This window comes from Salvia splendens, chromosome 15 (genome assembly GCF_004379255.2).
Source record: "Salvia splendens isolate huo1 chromosome 15, SspV2, whole genome shotgun sequence".
Lineage (NCBI taxonomy): Eukaryota > Viridiplantae > Streptophyta > Magnoliopsida > Lamiales > Lamiaceae > Salvia > Salvia splendens.
In genome coordinates, this window is record NC_056046.1 from 28899608 (window position 1) to 28916701 (window position 17094).

Sequence of the window (17094 nt, forward strand, 5' to 3'; positions counted from 1 at the left end):
CGTCGGAACTGCAAATACATTCTCAAAGTCCGATAGTGTGTCACGGAGGAGGGGATTGATGGGTAGCGTGAGCTGCTGGGCAGGCGCAGCGTGGCGTTGAGTTGGCACAATCTCAAAGTCGGGTTCGTGGCTGATGAGTGAAAACAAGCTATTGTAGGATATTCAGTGGGGGGGCTGTCCTTGCCTTGTAAGCATATCGGGCCATTGTCCGACTCAAATTTCATTGTCAGTGTCCTATAATTCTTTGTCACATCATCCAAATCCTGCAGCCATTGCACCCCTAGTATAACATCCGGGCCCTCCACTTGTAACAGAAATAGATCGACGTCGAAAGAGGAGAAATAACATGGAGAGAAAGACATAACCTTTCAGTGACGGAGGGTTTGATAAAATAATGCGTGCTGCCCCCGTCAATCAACACCAACACCGGTTTCTCATGTACCAGGCCTGTGATTCACGGCGATTGTGGTTTGATCTTCGGGCCAATGACGTGGATAGTATAGACATCTCCCGTAACCACCATGTTCTCGGCGTCATCCTCTGCCACCTTCTCCGCTGACGTGTCGGACTCCTCATCATCACTATCAATGCCAATAAAGGCGCATAATTTCTTATTGCATACGTGCTCGTGAGTGTATTTTTCAGGACACTGCCAACACAATCCGCACCGTGTTCGGTCAGCCCTCTCTGCCGCCGAAATTTTAATAATTGGGTATCGCGCGGTGGGCCTTCGCGCGTTGTTGTGGCATGTTTCATTGGTGGCTGTTTCTGATGTTCCAGTACTTTGGGGCCCTGCGCCGTGTTCTTGAACAACTGTCGCTGGTCACGGTTGCTCCAAGCTGCGCGCCCAGATGATTGGCACGCCGCCAATTGTTGGGCCAGCGCGATAGCATCACTGATGGATGCCGGTCTGCGGGTTAGTAGTTCATGTTTCAATGAGGTTGTCAGTCCTGCAGTAAATAAGGACGTGAATGTTGCGTCCCCTGCGCCGGTGACCTTCTAGAGGATCTGTTCGAACTCCGCGAGGTAGTTATCCAGGGGGCCGGTTTGACGTAAGGTTGCCAAACGGCCAACATAGTCCTCATAGAGCTCGGGATCGAATCGTCTCTTGATGTCCATCAGAAAATCCTCCCAGCCACGGCCGGCGTTGTTCGCCTCCCAAAAGGTGAACCATTCCTCCACGGAGTCATCCATCAAAAACTCCGTCAAATACAGTCTATGTTGGATATTTTGACACACAAAATATAGGAAAACTCAACAAGGATGAAATATGGAGGATAAGTATTAATATGCTTCTCACAAAAGGGATTATAAAATACACTCGGACAAAGAGTGCTTCAGCACTTCAAAGCTTTCTTCTCTCTTTCTCACGTTTAGCTACTGCTCTTTCTCTATCTCACTCACAATTCTAACTTCTTTTCTTAATTGATAATTTTACAAAACACAACTATGCTATTTATAGGAAAATATTTACTTGCTATCATATATGTATACACTACGTCACCTATTACTTAATATAGAAGATAACAAATGTTATCCACTAAATCCACCTCCTAGTGATAAGTATGGTACGTGGCTTTCATGTAGCCATGAGGAAACAAAATTCATCCACGTATAATAACTAGGTGATGCACCTACTTATCACTTTTCTTAGTCTTGAAGTAATTGAGTTTAATAACTCAACAGTCTATCTGTCAAAGGGGTAAAGTTATGATTGTAGTATTTTTGGATCTTCCTAATCCACAGATTGACCCCATAACCATTGAAACGAGGGGGGTCGAACTTGAGTTTTGGCCAAGTGTCGGTATCAAAACCCACAGGTTTCACCAAGATTGATCGCGGAAGGTTCCAGCCCCGTAGTCGCAGGTTTCTGGTGGTTTCTTTCCTAGGTTTTCCACCGCTAACAGCTAACGAGCCATATGATCCTCTACACTCTTGTTCATGATTGTCTGTGGTCTCTCGAAAGATTCATGCGCGAAGCGGTTGGATTGGATCTTTTTTTCGTCGCTGGTGAAGCGCGGTGTTAAGTCGTGCTCCATCTGACCGACTTCATGAAGGGAATACCCCTCCGATCTATCGACATGACGCGGCGATGAAGGGCTGCTTGCCATCTCGGTCGTACTTGCGGGGGAAGAGAAGGTCAATGAAGCACCGAATGATAGGATCAGGGATCTGATCGATCGAAGGGAGCACTCGAATTTGTGATTAATTTGCAAAGAAAGCCCTAGCGGAGACTATGGTTTGAGAACGTGAACCAAGAATGAGAAAAAAAAATTAATTTCTTTATTTCTCAATGACTCGATCTAAGGGAATTCTATAATTTATAGAATCCCCCCTGCTTGATTCGGACTTACGATTCGGGAAAGAATCAAGAAGAAAACTCGAAAAGATTTGACTCGATTTAATAAAGGAAAAGTTCAAAAAAAATAAGGAAAATAAGAAAAAGGCGTATTAAAACAATTCAAAAGGAAATTTAGTGTCTAATGGCTGATGTAGTCCCTATACTTCACGGGCCTGGACCTGACACTGACACGTTTGGGTCGATCGTTCTTTGTTGGCCTAGTCATGCTTCGGCCTCTCCCGCCAGCTCCCGACTCATTTGCTATTGGTGAAGTACGATTTGGTGTTGCTTGTGCGTTAGACTCGTATCAAGATGCCACCGGATAAGTGCCGCTAACACTAATATCATTGGGCATAATAACGATGACAACAGAGGACATTTGTCCATAAAAGCATTGAACATATCATATCGAGCCAAGGGGATGTGTCTAGTCATGCAGCTCTGTCATGGCTCCCAGATTCAAAGAGCTCGACACCACCAACATGCTCTTGTGTTAAAGCTTTTGAAGATTACAACAAAAAATGAATCGCAAATGCGAAAGATAAAATGTAGATAAATTGCTCAAGATCAAGTCTGAACTGATCTTAGCCCCCTCTCTCTATGAGATTTGAAGATTACTCTTGCTCGCTAAATCCAGCTGCCAACCTTCCTTTCCCTCTTTTTTGTTTGTTGCAGCAATTAATTTGGTAACGTGGCTTTCTTGCTCATTCATCTTCCCCTCACACTTAAACAAACTTTATATTGCAAACACGATTTTCTTCATACTTAGCCTTTCGCAATTTAGCTGTCCACTTTTGCTCTTATTCTCCTTCTCCTTAGCTGTAGGCAAAGGGAACCTAGCCTTGATTCATCATCATATTCCCATGATGCATCAACCGGGGAGCTTCCTGTTCTGTGAATCAACCATTGCATATTCACCAACGCATAAAATCAACAGTCCACAGCCTCTATGTTGGAATCTCCAAGAAGGTAAAGGATATGTAAGGGAAGAAGGAATACAGAAAGAGCTTCAAACGGTAAGGAGTATTATACCAATATTCAGCTAGAGATAGCTATATATTGACACCAAGAGTTAGGTTACTCACCCACTAAATACCTCAATTAACATTCTAAATATTTGTTTACTGTAAGCATTTGATTTTTTAACATTGAAGATCTACACCTTTGATACTAGTGCCCCGATAACACCTCCGGTGCAAGAGGAGAATAGGCATGTCGAGGAGGAGACAGAGTCGGTGATGCCGCGGGAGATAGAGCACACAAGACAGGATCGAGGGACGGGCGACGCGGTGACGACAAGGACGTTGAAACGTCCAAACAAATTCAAGAATTAAAGGGGCGTTAGTTTTAGGTTAGCTATTTTTGGTAATTGTTTATTTTTGGATTTTCCTTTATTATTTTACGTTAGATTTAAGTATTTTGAGTCGGGCCAAAACTATAAGCCCCGTTCGGGTTTTCTTTGCGATTCTTTCCCGAATGCATAAGATAGGTCAAATCGCCCTAGGGTTTTAGTCTTATAAATAGAGTGTTTCGTTCAACAATTCTTTTTCAAGGAATGAAATTTTTACTCTAAACCTAGCTTGTGAAACAAACAATCCTTGTTTATTTGCTGCCAAGCGGAAAACGTCCGCCGCAACAGCAACTCCGCGATCCCATCTTCGAGTTTGTCGAGGATTCGGTCGCTGCAACATCAGGAGAAGTAAGTTCATCGGCTCGTTGAGGAGAACGTCCTTAACATCTGGTGCTTTCATCCCGTTCCCATGACGTCAACATACCATGGCCCATCTACGTCGAAACTGCCGCCGAGGGAGGCGACACCGGCACTGCAGATCGGGCCGCCGCGACGCCCCAACGGCGGCGACTATCGACCGGACCAAAGAGATCAATCCGGGAAGTCTTCGATCGACCCAATCACTTTAGGGTTTGAAAAGTTGAATGCTCGCTTCGACAACATGGATCGACGGGTGGACAATTTAGCACGACAACCGTTCACCACAACGACGACCACGCCTCTGATTTTGATGACGCCGATCCAGATTGGGAGGACTATCGCCGCGCTGATCACCGAGATAAGTCCTTCGATGACCGGTATTACAGACCGCATGGTCGCGGACGTGGCCGGAATATTAGAGGTGGTCATGGCGACCGCTTCGGTGATGACGGTTATCACGGACGAGGAGGTCGACGCCGCACCGCACTGACAGGGAGCCAAGGCAGCCTCGTCATCACGACAACTGGGACCCACCCGCGTATAGGTAGGACACCTGGGGAGAGGAGGACCGATACGACGACCGCGTCCCGACTAATTGGGATCCCCTGCAGCGACGCGAGCGATTTAATCCTCAGCCATACGAACACCCGAAGGGCGTGTCGATGGATGTCCCCCACTTCAATGGAACAGAGGCTCCCAATTGGATTTCACGAGTCCAATACTATTTCGATCATAAGATGATTCTCGAGACGGATCGCCTCCATTATGTGGTCATGTTGTTCGACCCGCCGGCATCGGAATGGATATTTAATTATCTGGCAAACAATGGCTTCGTGACTTGGCCAGAGTTTTTAGAGGACGTGAGACACCGTTTTGATCCCCAGAGTTTCAGAAACTACACTGGATTGATCGCCAAATTAGTTCAGACAACCACAGTGGCGGACTACCATGCGACGTTCGAACGTTATCTCAACCGTGTGGAGGATCTATCGCAATCAGCCTTGATTCCTATTTTTATTCAAGGGCTCAAGCAACCTATACAAGAAAAGGTCGAGTTACAACAACCTAATTCTTTGGCGGAGGCGATGGCTTTGGCACTACGTTTGGCGGCAACGCAGGAGGAGCGTCCGTCGCAATCCTCTTCGTACGCTCGCCGGCAATGGCCGGGCAGGGAGCCCCGATTCCCCACGGGCCCTGTTTCGAATCTGACTCCCACGATGGGAGGCCGGACGCTACCAGTCCAACCGACCGACTTGCAGGGTCGTGAACCGGACAGGACTCGGATAAACCTGATTAGAGTTTCTAATGCTGAAAAGTCGGAGAGGTCTCGACGGGGACTTTGCTATTATTGCCCAGAGAAATGGATACCTGGCCACAGTTGCAAAATAAAGCTTCTCTGCTATATGGATGATGAAATTGATGAGTCCCAGGATAACGACTCGGGAGGGCGGTGTCCCTAGGATGAAATTATTACGGCAGATTTGTCACACTTACACGCGTTGGATGGCCGAGGGAGCTCCAAACCTTTTATTGTTCAGGGGACTTTGGGAGCAACTATAGTGAGAGTGTTAATTGACACAGGTGCTACGCTCGACTTCCTCCATCCACGGATCACAGAAAAGTTGCAGTTAGAATTAACGCCGATTCGCCCTTTCCGTGTGCTTGTAGGAAACGACGCTTCATTGCTTTGCACTCACATATCTCGGTGTACAAAGCTAACTCTGCAGGGCACCTTGTTTCTGGTAGATCTTCATATTCTCGGCCACCATGGACCGGACGTTATTCTGGGGATGAAATGGTTAGAATCATTGGGGAAAATCTCGGCTGATTTTGTTGAGAAGACGCTGGAGTTTACAAAGGAGGGACAAGCGGTATTTTTACGGGGCATAACGCCAAACCCTAGACAGATATCATTGCATTCCTTCTCTATGTTGACGGCACAGGCGGCCGAACATGAGTTCTATGAGATTGTACCTCTCGACGGTGGCGGCGAGTCCGTCGAATCAAACATGCAGGAGGACTTTCCTACTGATCTTCCAGTCGAAATTTTGGAGGTTTTGAGGAGACACCGAGTGGTTTTTGAGCAGCCACGCGGCATGCCTCCGTCGCGGCCATTTGATCATCGAAACCACCTTCTGCCCAACACAAAGCCGATCAATGTTCGTCCTTACAGGTACCCTTATTTTCAAAAGGCGGAGATTGAGAAACAGGTGCGCGATATGATGGAGCAGGGAATTATTAGGAACAGTCAAAGCCCGTTCTCTTCACCGGTGCTGTTGGTTCGTAAAAAAGACGGAACTTTCCATTTTTGCATTGATTACCGTGCACTCAATAAGGCTACCGTCTCGGATCACTTCCCGATCCCTACCGCAGATGAATTATTGGACGAGTTGGGCAAGGCCAAATATTTTACAAAGCTGGATCTTCGTTCAGGATACCATCAAATCCGTATGAGCAACTCCGACATATTTAAAACGACCTTCAGAACTCACGACGGCCACTTTGAGTTCCTCGTGATGCCGTTCGGCCTCACGAATGCACCTTCTACTTTCCAGGCTGCCATGAATGCGATTTTTCAGCCGTTGCTTCGACAATGTGTCATCGTCTTCTTCGACGATATTCTGATCTACAGCCCGACACTCGAGTTGCACGGACAACACTTGTCGGGAGTTCTAGAGTTGCTTAGCAAGAACAGATTTTTCGTGAAACTATCAAAGTGCTCTTTTTGCAGTGTCATGGTCGAATATTTGGGGCATATAATTTCCGATGGCCAGCTCAAGGCGAACCCCACAAAATTGGAGGCTATGACAGTTTGGCATACGCCAAGGACAGTTAAACAGTTAAGGAAATTCCTAGGTCTCACAGGTTACTATCGTCGATTCGTTGAGCACTACGCTATGATCGCTGCTCCACTCACTGATTTGCTGAAAAAGGAAGCTTTCGCTTGGTCGACTGAAGCCGAAGCAGTTTTTGCAGCGCTCAAGAATGCAATGACGTCGGCCCCAGTTTTACAACTTCCAGACTTTGGATTGTCGTTTTGTGTGGAAACAGATGCATCGGATGTGGGGATTGGCGCGGTATTAATGCAGCGCAATCACCCTATTGCGTTCTTCAGCAAGAAGTTGGGTCCTCGGCGCCGGATCGCCTCGACATATCATAAGGAATTGGATGCCATTGTTGAGGCCGTGCAGAAGTGGCGTCATTATCTCTAGGGACGGGAATTCATTATTCGAACGGATCAGAAAAGTCTCAAGGATTTATTTCAGCAAGTGGTTCAGACTCCGGACCAACAACTTTATGTCCGGAAACTTATGGGATACAAATAAAGTAGCCGATGCGCTGTCCCGTCAGCACGAATCGGAAGAGGCCCAGCCCGAGGGAGCGGTGCTGACTGGCCCGTCCGCCGAGATGGACAACACCGCCCCAGACGATGGAGCAGATCAGTTTCTTGTCACCGTTGCGAAGCCAATTCCCGATGTTCTGCGAGTGTTGCGCGACGAGACCGTATCCCGACCCGAACTGGTGGAATTAGCGCGTAAAATCAAAGCAGGGGAGGCTCCTCGGCATCTGGCATGGGCATACGGCTTAATCTATTATAACCGCAGGGTGTTGGTGAGCGCAGAATCCAAGGCTAAGCGTTCCTTATTGGAGGAGCACCACAGCTCGCCTCTTGCAGGCCATCCTGGCCACGAGAGGACGTTCCGTCTTCTAGCAGCAGGGTTCTTTTGGCCAAAGATGCGCAAGGTTGTTGCCAAGTTTGTGGACGAATGTATTGTGTACCAGTCCACGAAGTACTCTACACGGAAGCCGGCTGGGTTATTGCAGCCCCTTCCAGTTCCGTCACAGGTTTGGGAGGACGTCTCTATGGACTTCATCACAGGGTTACCCCAGTCCCGTGGATATACAACTATTATGGTGGTGGTTGATAGGCTATCAAAGTATGCCCATTTTGCACCTCTACCCACCAGGTTTGACGCTCTACGGGTAGCCCAGTTGTTTGTTAATACCGTGGTCCGGCACCATGGTTTCCCTAAGACCTTGGTTTCGGATAGGGATTCGGTTTTCTTAAACGCGACTTGGGAAGAAATGATGCGATTGAGTGGCACTAAGCTACACTTTTCTACGGCCTACCATCCGCAGTCAGATGGTCAAACGGAAGTCCGCAATCGGGGTTTGGAGCAATATTTGCGAGCCTTTACTGCGGATAAACCATCGAAATGGGCAAACTTTCTTCCGTGGGCGGAACTCTCCTTAAATTGTTTTCATCACTCGGGGCTAGGGACGTCACCTTACCGAGCTCTGTACGGGAGACACCCACCTTCGTTGGTGGCATCCCCGACGTTGGCCAAGACACCTCCTAACGTTGCGGAGATGATCCGACAGCAGGGTGAACTGCTGGTGTCCCTGCGACGTAGCCTTCAACGAGCACAACAAAGGATGATGGAGGGGGCTAACCGTCATCGTCGTCACGTCGAATTTGAGGTCGGGGATGTGGTTTGGTTAAAATTGCAACCATATCGGCAGCATTCGGTCGCTAAACCGATATCCGCGAAACTATCCCCTCTCTTTTATGGGCCTTTTGAGATTATGGAGAGGATTGGACCGGTGGCCTACAGACTACGCCTCCCGGAAGGGAGTCGAATCCACAACGTCTTCCACGTGAGCCTTTTAAGGGAGTTAAGCTTCCACCTGACTTTGTGGGAATAAAACCAGTGGTACGACCGGTAGCACTATTAGAGGACCGAGTCAGTTGGCGCGATGGGAAGCCTGAAAAACAGGTCCTCGTGAAGTGGGAAGATGACGACACCTCGCCCACTTGGGAGCCGTTGGAGGAAATTGGCAGACGGTTTCCCGATATTCACCTTGTGGACAAGGTGATTCTTAACGGAGGGGGGGTTGATACGAGTGCCCCGATAACACCTCCGGTGCAAGAGGAGAATGGGCATGTCGAGGAGGAGACGGAGTTGGTGATGCCGCGGGAGATAGAGCAAGCAAGACAGGATCGAGGGACGGGCGACGCGGTGACGACAAGGACTCGAGATAAGCTGAAACGTCCAAACAAATTCAAGAATTAAAGGGGCGTTAGTTTTAGGTTAGCTATTTTTTGTAATTGTTTATTTTTGGATTTTCCTTTATTATTTTACATTAGATTTAAGTATTTTGAGTCGGGCCAAAACTATAAGCCCCGTTCGGGTTTTCTTTGCGATTCTTTCCCGAATGCATAAAATAGGTCGAATCGCCCTAGGGTTTTAGTCTTATAAATAGAGTGTTTCGTTCAACAATTCTTTTTCAAGGAATGAAATTTTTACTCTAAACCTAGCTTGTGAAACAAACAATCCTCGTTTATTTGCTGCCAAGCAGAAAACGTCCGCCGCAACAGCAACTCCGCGATCCCATCTTCGAGTTTGTCGAGGATTCGGTCGCTGCAACATCGCGAGAAGTAAGTTCATCGGCTCGTTGAGAAGAACGTCCTTAACAACCTTGCATGTAATGCAAAAAGCTGTCTAGAACCCATTATCCATGAAACTTAAAACACATTATCCATTAAATCTATTGCCACCTGTTTGGCATTCAAAGGATATGGCATAGCTATAATATCATATGGGAACGAAAGGTTTTGATTCTAAATAATTTGGTCTCTATTTAACTAGGAATAACTCGATCGGTAGAGATCACCTAAACATCTCCTAATACTTTTCCTAGTACACAAATAAAAATAAAACATATGAATACTCTTTATAAAAATAAAAATAAAAATTGCAACTTCCATAATACATCTTCTAGACTTCTACTACACTATAAAATAAACATGGACAAGTCTTTAATAAATAAAAAATGACTAAAATTCCTACATTTTTTAATAAAATAGGAAAAATAATATACTCCTTACGTCTCTATTTTTGTTAGTCGTGATTTAATCCTTCTTTTAAAAATCGTTCTTTAACATATTTTTTCCAAAAGTTCATTTTTAGTTAATCATGCTTTAAATTTTACCAGAAAAAGCTAATAGTTATTTTTTTCTATCAATAATATATTTACTAAATATATAGTTTTCAAAGTTGATATTTAGACAAAATTAAACCTAATCGTGGATTCTGAAAATCCATTAAATTTAATTTGTTCAACTAATGTTATTTGTATAAGTGTTTTTACCTTTTATTAAAAATAATTTGGTTTCTATCTCGCTAACGCTTTTCTTCAATAAGGTAAACACCAAAACAAAGTTATATGTAGGTGACCTGTCCTGCTGTCCACATACCATAGTGACATTACAAGTCCGAAATGGAGTATATAATAATAATCCACAATGTGACAAAAAAATACTCACAAGGATGATAAATAAATTTTTTGGGAGATTGAGCGGATAACGTGAATGGCCCCAGATACAAATATAGTAAATTCAACCCTACAAATAAGGGTGACCTTATGCTCCTCCAACCCAAACAACCTCATCATATTAACCCAATGGCTTCAACATTACATTAAGTGAAAAAGGTAGCAAATTTTCGTAGAGAGAAAAATTTGGCAAAAAACAAGTAATGGCTGATGATGATCCACAGGATGTAGCCGACCGGGAGCGGCTCTTCAAGCATTTCGACGCCAACGGCGATGGCCAGATCTCGGCCAACGAGCTGGGCGACGCTCTCAAGACACTTGGCTGTGTCACCCCCGATGAAGTCAAGAACATGATGGTTGAGATCGACTCCGATGGCGATGGCTTCATATCCTATGAAGAGTTCACCGCATTCGCTCGTACAAATAGGGGACTAGTCAAGGATGTCGCCAAGATATTCTAACTTTTTCATTTTCCTCTAAAATAGATTTGAATTCATTTTACTATTGTATTTCTTTTTGTTACGTATACATAAATTGTTGTTTGGTTTGGTTTGGTTTGGCTTGTTCATTTCCTATAAATTTTAATAGATGCTACTATATTATTTATATACGGCCAGCACAATACACGTTGTGCTAATAAAGGGTCAAATTGAGCCACTTCCTATGCATTCAAGTTGGCTTTCTGTACAAAAATCAAACTTGTTGGACCTAAAATGAGAAATGTGAGGCCGACGTATCACCAACGATAAAGGCTGTCTTCGTCGTCAAGCTCGACTCCGAGCATGGCCATCGCGAAATGATTCTTCATTTCAGTCTTTGTTTGCAACAACTCGCGGTGAGCATCGGTCACACCACTGTTAAGAAGAGTCTTGCTTCTGGTTAAGACAGTGGATTCTTTTCCCTTCAATATTGTGACGATCTCTCCCATCTCGGGCCTCCTCAACTCGTTGTTTATGCAAGCGGCCGCAGCTCGTGCCATCCGCGTGACTTGACTCATGCTCTTCGGGGTGAATCCTAGCCGTGGATCTAGCAGCTTTTCTACACCTCCTTGCTGCAACAGGGGCTTTGCCTGTGATTCAGAAGTGGAAAAAACTAACATTATTTTCATGTGATAACCAATCATTCAAAACCATATTTTGAAAATTTGTAAGAACAACCACATGCATTGAACATCAGGATGCATGTGTTACGAAATGGTAGAGTTGTTCTGTTCAGAAACAACAGATAGCAACGTTCAATCGTTGATGGATATCGATAAATTAATGAAAATGGGCTCGAGCTCCCTTTCGCACAAGCATGCAACATAGTAATCAAGATTCAACAATGCGCGAAAACAGAACAGAAGCTAAAGCTAAAGTCGAGACCCACCCACTGGACCAAATTCTCTTCTCCCGGCCCTCTGCTGGACTCGATCGGTTTCCTACCAGTAATGAGTTCCAAGAGCACAACGCCAAAGGCATAGACATCAGTTTTATCCGACACTTTCCCGTGCTGGAAATATTCGGGAGCCAAGTACCTAAACATCCCAATATGAAAATCAAGATACATAACATCATTCACATAAACTACAAAGATTCATACCCGAACGTTCCTTTGACAGTTTTGCAAAGGAATGGTACCGAGGGTGCAGAAGTCCACGTTGCCAAGCCAAAGTCACACAACTGAAAATATCATTGAGAATGTGGTAACACTAGCTAGGAAAGGAAGAGTACACGAACACAAGAAAACGAGGCATTTTGCCTTCCTTACTTTAGGCGTCTTCTTGGAGGAAACGAGGATGTTAGAGGGCTTTATATCCCTATGAACAACACATCTTTCCGTTCCATTATGCAAGTAGTTGATTGCCTCAGCAATCCCAACGGCTACCTTGTACCTAACCTGCCAAGGAAGAGCCGGACTACCCTTCACAGTCACACCCCTCTTCTTCTCTGCAATAGCCAAACAAATGCATCTCAAATCACTGAAAACATATAGAAAGCTACGAACAAAAACTGATTTGAACGATACCATGCAAAAATCGGTCCAAGCTTCCACCGGAGACATACTTGTACACCAAAAACAAGCCCATCTCAGCATCCATACAAAAGCCTAGCAGTGGAACAATGTGAGGGTTATGCAAAGAGCTAGCAATCATCAATTCCCGGCAAAACGCCTTCGAAGCCTCCTTATCGTCCCTATCCAACCTCTTGATCGCCACTGCAGTCCTCATGAATCCCACTCTCCCTCTAAACACACAGCTCAATGCCCCTCTCCCCAACACTCTACCTACTCAACACAAACGCAAATTAATTAGGCGTAACTACGTAACACATACAAAATGTTTCACCTTTATTTCATATTAATACAAAATGTTTAATTTTAATACATTTCACCATATGTGTTTAAACTATGTGATGCACGAACCATAAAACAATGATGAAATATTTGTACCAATATGAAACAATGATAAAACTTTTTGTACCAACATGAATAATTACGAAATATTTTGCACTTCATATAGACAAAGAGTTATCGACATGTACAAAACTGAAACACAAATAGACAAAGAGTTATCGACATGTACAAAACTGAAAGACAAATGAAACTTTTTGTATAATTACCTTTGGAGAAATTTCTGGTGGCGGAGAGAATATCAGAGTAGCTGAACCTAATCAGAGAATTATCCCTTCTTCTCTCCAAAGACTCAATTCTTTTCCATTTCAAATCTTGTGATTTAGACAAATTCACCATTAAAACTGTGGCAGCAGTGTTGCTTTTATTCAGAGTCATGGAATCCAGCTCAACCTGAGAGCACAAGCTGAACCTAAAAGAGGAGTGAACCGAGTGCGGCTCCTCCGCCGCGCAGCCGCCGGCATCCGCCAGTAACCACGCCTTGTTGTGATCCAAACCCTTCTCGCGGCGGGGGATAACACAACCCAAGCCGAAATCCCAGAACATCTTGTACAACAAAGACTTGAACTTCACCTCAAATTCAGAGCTCTCATGATCACTACCGCACAAAGCTTGAGTCATTTTATCTTCAATCAACTTTGCTTTAAAGAAATAAGCCGTCAAGATTGAAAAGGGAGAAAGAATTGGGGAAATTGATACAGATATCTGTTTAAAAAAGGGCGTCTGGTAAATCTCTATACAGAATAATGGGAGAAGGTGAGAGAAGAGAAGAGAAGAATAAATGGCAATATACAAACCCCTTTCCACTCAAGGATTAATAGTAGTAGAACAACAAATTACAATGTTTGGTGGTGTTGGAAGAGACAAGTGCAACTACTATAATGCAAGAAAAATATTCAGATTGAGAATGAATACAATTGAATTCACATTATTTGGAGAAGATGCCATTAATGATTTGGTGTGGAGGATTTGAGGGGAAACGAGGATATTCAAGATTGGGATTAAAAGAATTAATTTTTTAGGTGCAATTTCAGTTTGGCGACCACCCAATTACTAGTTACCCCAACAACCGTGCTTGACAGAGGAGATGGCCTTGTCTTCGCCTTCAAATTCATTAATTAATGTTATAACTCTATATATATTCTAATACGTGCAGCCATATTTTAGTTAATTCTCCATCATTAAATACATTATGAATTACGATAATTAATTGCAACTGACAGAAAGAGTGAAAGAAAGAGAGAGAAGAAATGTTACTAATTCTTTTTAGATACATTTCTATATAGTTTTGTGAAGAGTACATAGAATCTGACATTGGTATAAAATTGAATACGATAACACAATCCGATCCAATTTCACACATCTAGCAAAGGATCCGAAAATGACAATTGGGGGTTACTATTATATTGCTATGATATATCCAACTTCATTTATTTAAACTAAAAGCCATCTATTTCAAAAAAAACTAAAATCAAAAAGGAAGTTTTCCTAAAGAAGATGATTGGCATGTCTGCAAGTGAAATTTCATGGGTCATTGCACGGTTAGCATTTTGTGTTTACAACACATGGGTGCGTTATAATGCTAACTTTTCTTAAATTGTTAACTTGCTAACTCATTAACGTAGTGTTTTAAAAATGTCAACACCATCACATTAAAATGTCAACACATATTTGTATTAATAAACTGTGTTGACATTTAAATATTAATGTCAACACAATGTATTAAAATATCTAACTTATGTTTATGTTGACATTTCAGTATCATGGTGTTGACATTTTGTTGATGAGTTGACAAATTAGCAATTTAAGAAAAGTTAGCAACGGATCACACCCCGGTACAACATAACATTATACACTGTAGTTTTCTATATATACTGAAATTTGGGTATGGGGAGTTTCGGTGAATGATAATTTGAATTTAGTAATTTTTGCATGGCGGTTGCACATTAGACAAGTGTCGGTACCAATAAATCGTCCCCACATATAATATATTTGTCGAACTTAGCAAATTAATGCTTGTTTTTTTTGCTTCTGAAGCTGACTTCTAAATAAAACTAGAATTTTCATTGGCAAATTATTCACGTATGAATCACTAAAACTAGGTGAGTTGCGTGGGACAACATGTGATAATTACTGTTATACGCAATCCAATTCACTTCTTTTATTACGAATTGTCAAATTCAATTACATCATTTATTTTGATGTAGCTACACGAATCACATACGTTTATCCACATGAAAATAATCAACATTCATACACAAAGGGACGTATTTTCTTTACGGTTAATTATCTCAAATTAACCACACCAATAGTTTTTCTCCATATTTTACAAGCTTAATTCACTTCATTTTGCACATAAACTTAAAAGTTTACTGAATATTGGCGTATGCTTGTTTGTTGGCATTTGAAACTAAAAATATAATATATAACTGTCCCACATCGGTGTCAAGATAAAACTGAAACTCGTATATAAGTTTCATCGGCCTCTCCTCCTATCACCAATTACTTTTAGGATAGAACCCATGGATTTCTATCATGGTATCAGAGCGGGTCGCCGACTGTGGGTCAAACTTAACTGACCCAACAGTATATCTGGGCCGAAACCGAAAAAATGACTGACCAGCAGTATATCTGGACTTAAAAATTATATCTGGACTTAAAAATTTGGGCCAAGTAGTCCAACCGATCGAAAAAAAAATTGGGCCGATTGTCTAATCGATTAGAAAAAAGTCCAACCCCTCCAAGGTAAAATTGGGCCGATTGTCTAATCGATTAGAAAAAAGTCCAACCCCTCCAAGGTTCACCTTGAAGGGTTTGAGGGAGGGTGTTGACAATTGAAACTAAAAATATAACATATAACTGTCTCACATCGGTGTCAAGATAAAACTGAAACTAGTATATAAGTTTCATGGGCCCCTCCTCCTATCACCAATTGGTTTTAGGATAGAACTCATGGATTTTTATCATTGTTCGTTTTATTGTTTTATATTTCATACTCGATAATCAGTTTCCTTCTTTATTCGTTACAACAAAAATGATCAATTTACAAAAATTGAAACATCATTATTTCTACTTATTATATTTTATTTGGTTCTCTCTCATTTGACAAAAAAAATTAATGCAAACAATTTCATGCTCATAAAAGGATTATATTCGTTGTGAAGGATGGGGTCCTAAGTTTAGACAGAACTTTTATTTTATTATTTTCTTATCGTTGTTGATATTTATATTCTAAGAAATTTGTGGGGAACTTTGGTTGTTCAAACAGAACCAAAAAATTGATTTAGTCAGTTGCTGAAATTATAAAAATCATATATTTATATATTTATTTAAGATAATATTTCAATGTTCTTGCCTTCTTTACTTATTCTACAAATTTATAAGATAATAAAAACACAAATACATAATAAATTTTAAATACAAATTTTTATATGAGATAATAGCTATTTAAATTATACTAAAATTTAGTACACTTTTGGTTGATCTTATAACGATTGAAATTATAATATCAAATCACACACTTAAAAAAAGCAATTATCATCCGATTACAAAATGTTGTTTTTTTGTGATATTTAAAAAATTGACTCTTTTTATTTTTATATGGATAAGGTTGAAGTCTTGTGAAGTGAAAATCCAGTAATCCACAATCAAAGTGAGTCCAGCGTGGACACATTGTGTACTGAGTGGGCAGCCATGCAATTAATGTCTAAATAATTACTCCTTCGGTTCCATAATAATTATCACTTTTTTTCCATTTCGATGCGTTTCATAATAATTGTCACAATTCATTTTTATCATAAATGGTACTCACATTCCACTAACTCACTTCACTCACGTTTTATTATAAAACTAATATAAAAAAGTGGGTTTCAGATTCCATTAACTTTTCTAACTAATTTTTCTTTAACATTTCTTAGAACTCGTGTCCGCAATAAGAGTAACAATTATTATGAAACGGAGAGAATAATAAAGAGTTTTGACTTGCACCAAAAAAAACGAGGGGTCATAATTGTTGGGAAAATATGTGTGCACACGTGTCTTGTGTAATTGTCGATATAGATAGACACAGCGTATCCGTCCCTTGAATTGTCAAATCTTAATTTGTTGTTTAAGTGCTGCTAGCTCACCTAATGACATGCACAGTTGTACAAATTACCTAATTGATGTGGAGCAAAATAAATATCGCAACATATAGTAGTATTAAAATTAAATGTAATGAGTAACATATCAAAATTTGAAAACCATTAAGGAGAATTCTACAAGTAATTACTACACTTGGATTCAATTCTACACTTCACGTCTCACCAGCAATTTA

General features: G+C 42.0%; 2 protein-coding genes across 2 annotated transcripts; one reads left to right on the forward strand and one right to left on the reverse strand.

Annotated features, from left to right (window-relative positions):
• The first annotated feature begins 10481 nt into the window (after positions 1-10481).
• Positions 10482-10936, forward strand: LOC121769275 (polcalcin Aln g 4-like). Its single transcript, XM_042166020.1, has one exon. It carries the CDS (start codon positions 10592-10594, stop codon positions 10847-10849), a length of 258 nt encoding a protein of 85 aa, XP_042021954.1. The 5' UTR covers positions 10482-10591; the 3' UTR covers positions 10850-10936.
• Positions 10937-10956: 20 nt separating this feature from the next.
• LOC121769274 (probable serine/threonine-protein kinase PBL7) lies at positions 10957-13869 on the reverse strand. The gene is made up of 6 exons (XM_042166019.1): positions 12989-13869; positions 12396-12653; positions 12138-12316; positions 11970-12049; positions 11757-11904; positions 10957-11457 (listed from the first exon to the last, which is right to left on the reverse strand). The coding sequence occupies exons 1-6, from the start codon at positions 13398-13400 to the stop codon at positions 11125-11127; spliced, it is 1410 nt and encodes a 469-aa protein (XP_042021953.1). The 5' UTR covers positions 13401-13869; the 3' UTR covers positions 10957-11124.
• Positions 13870-17094: the final 3225 nt, after the last annotated feature.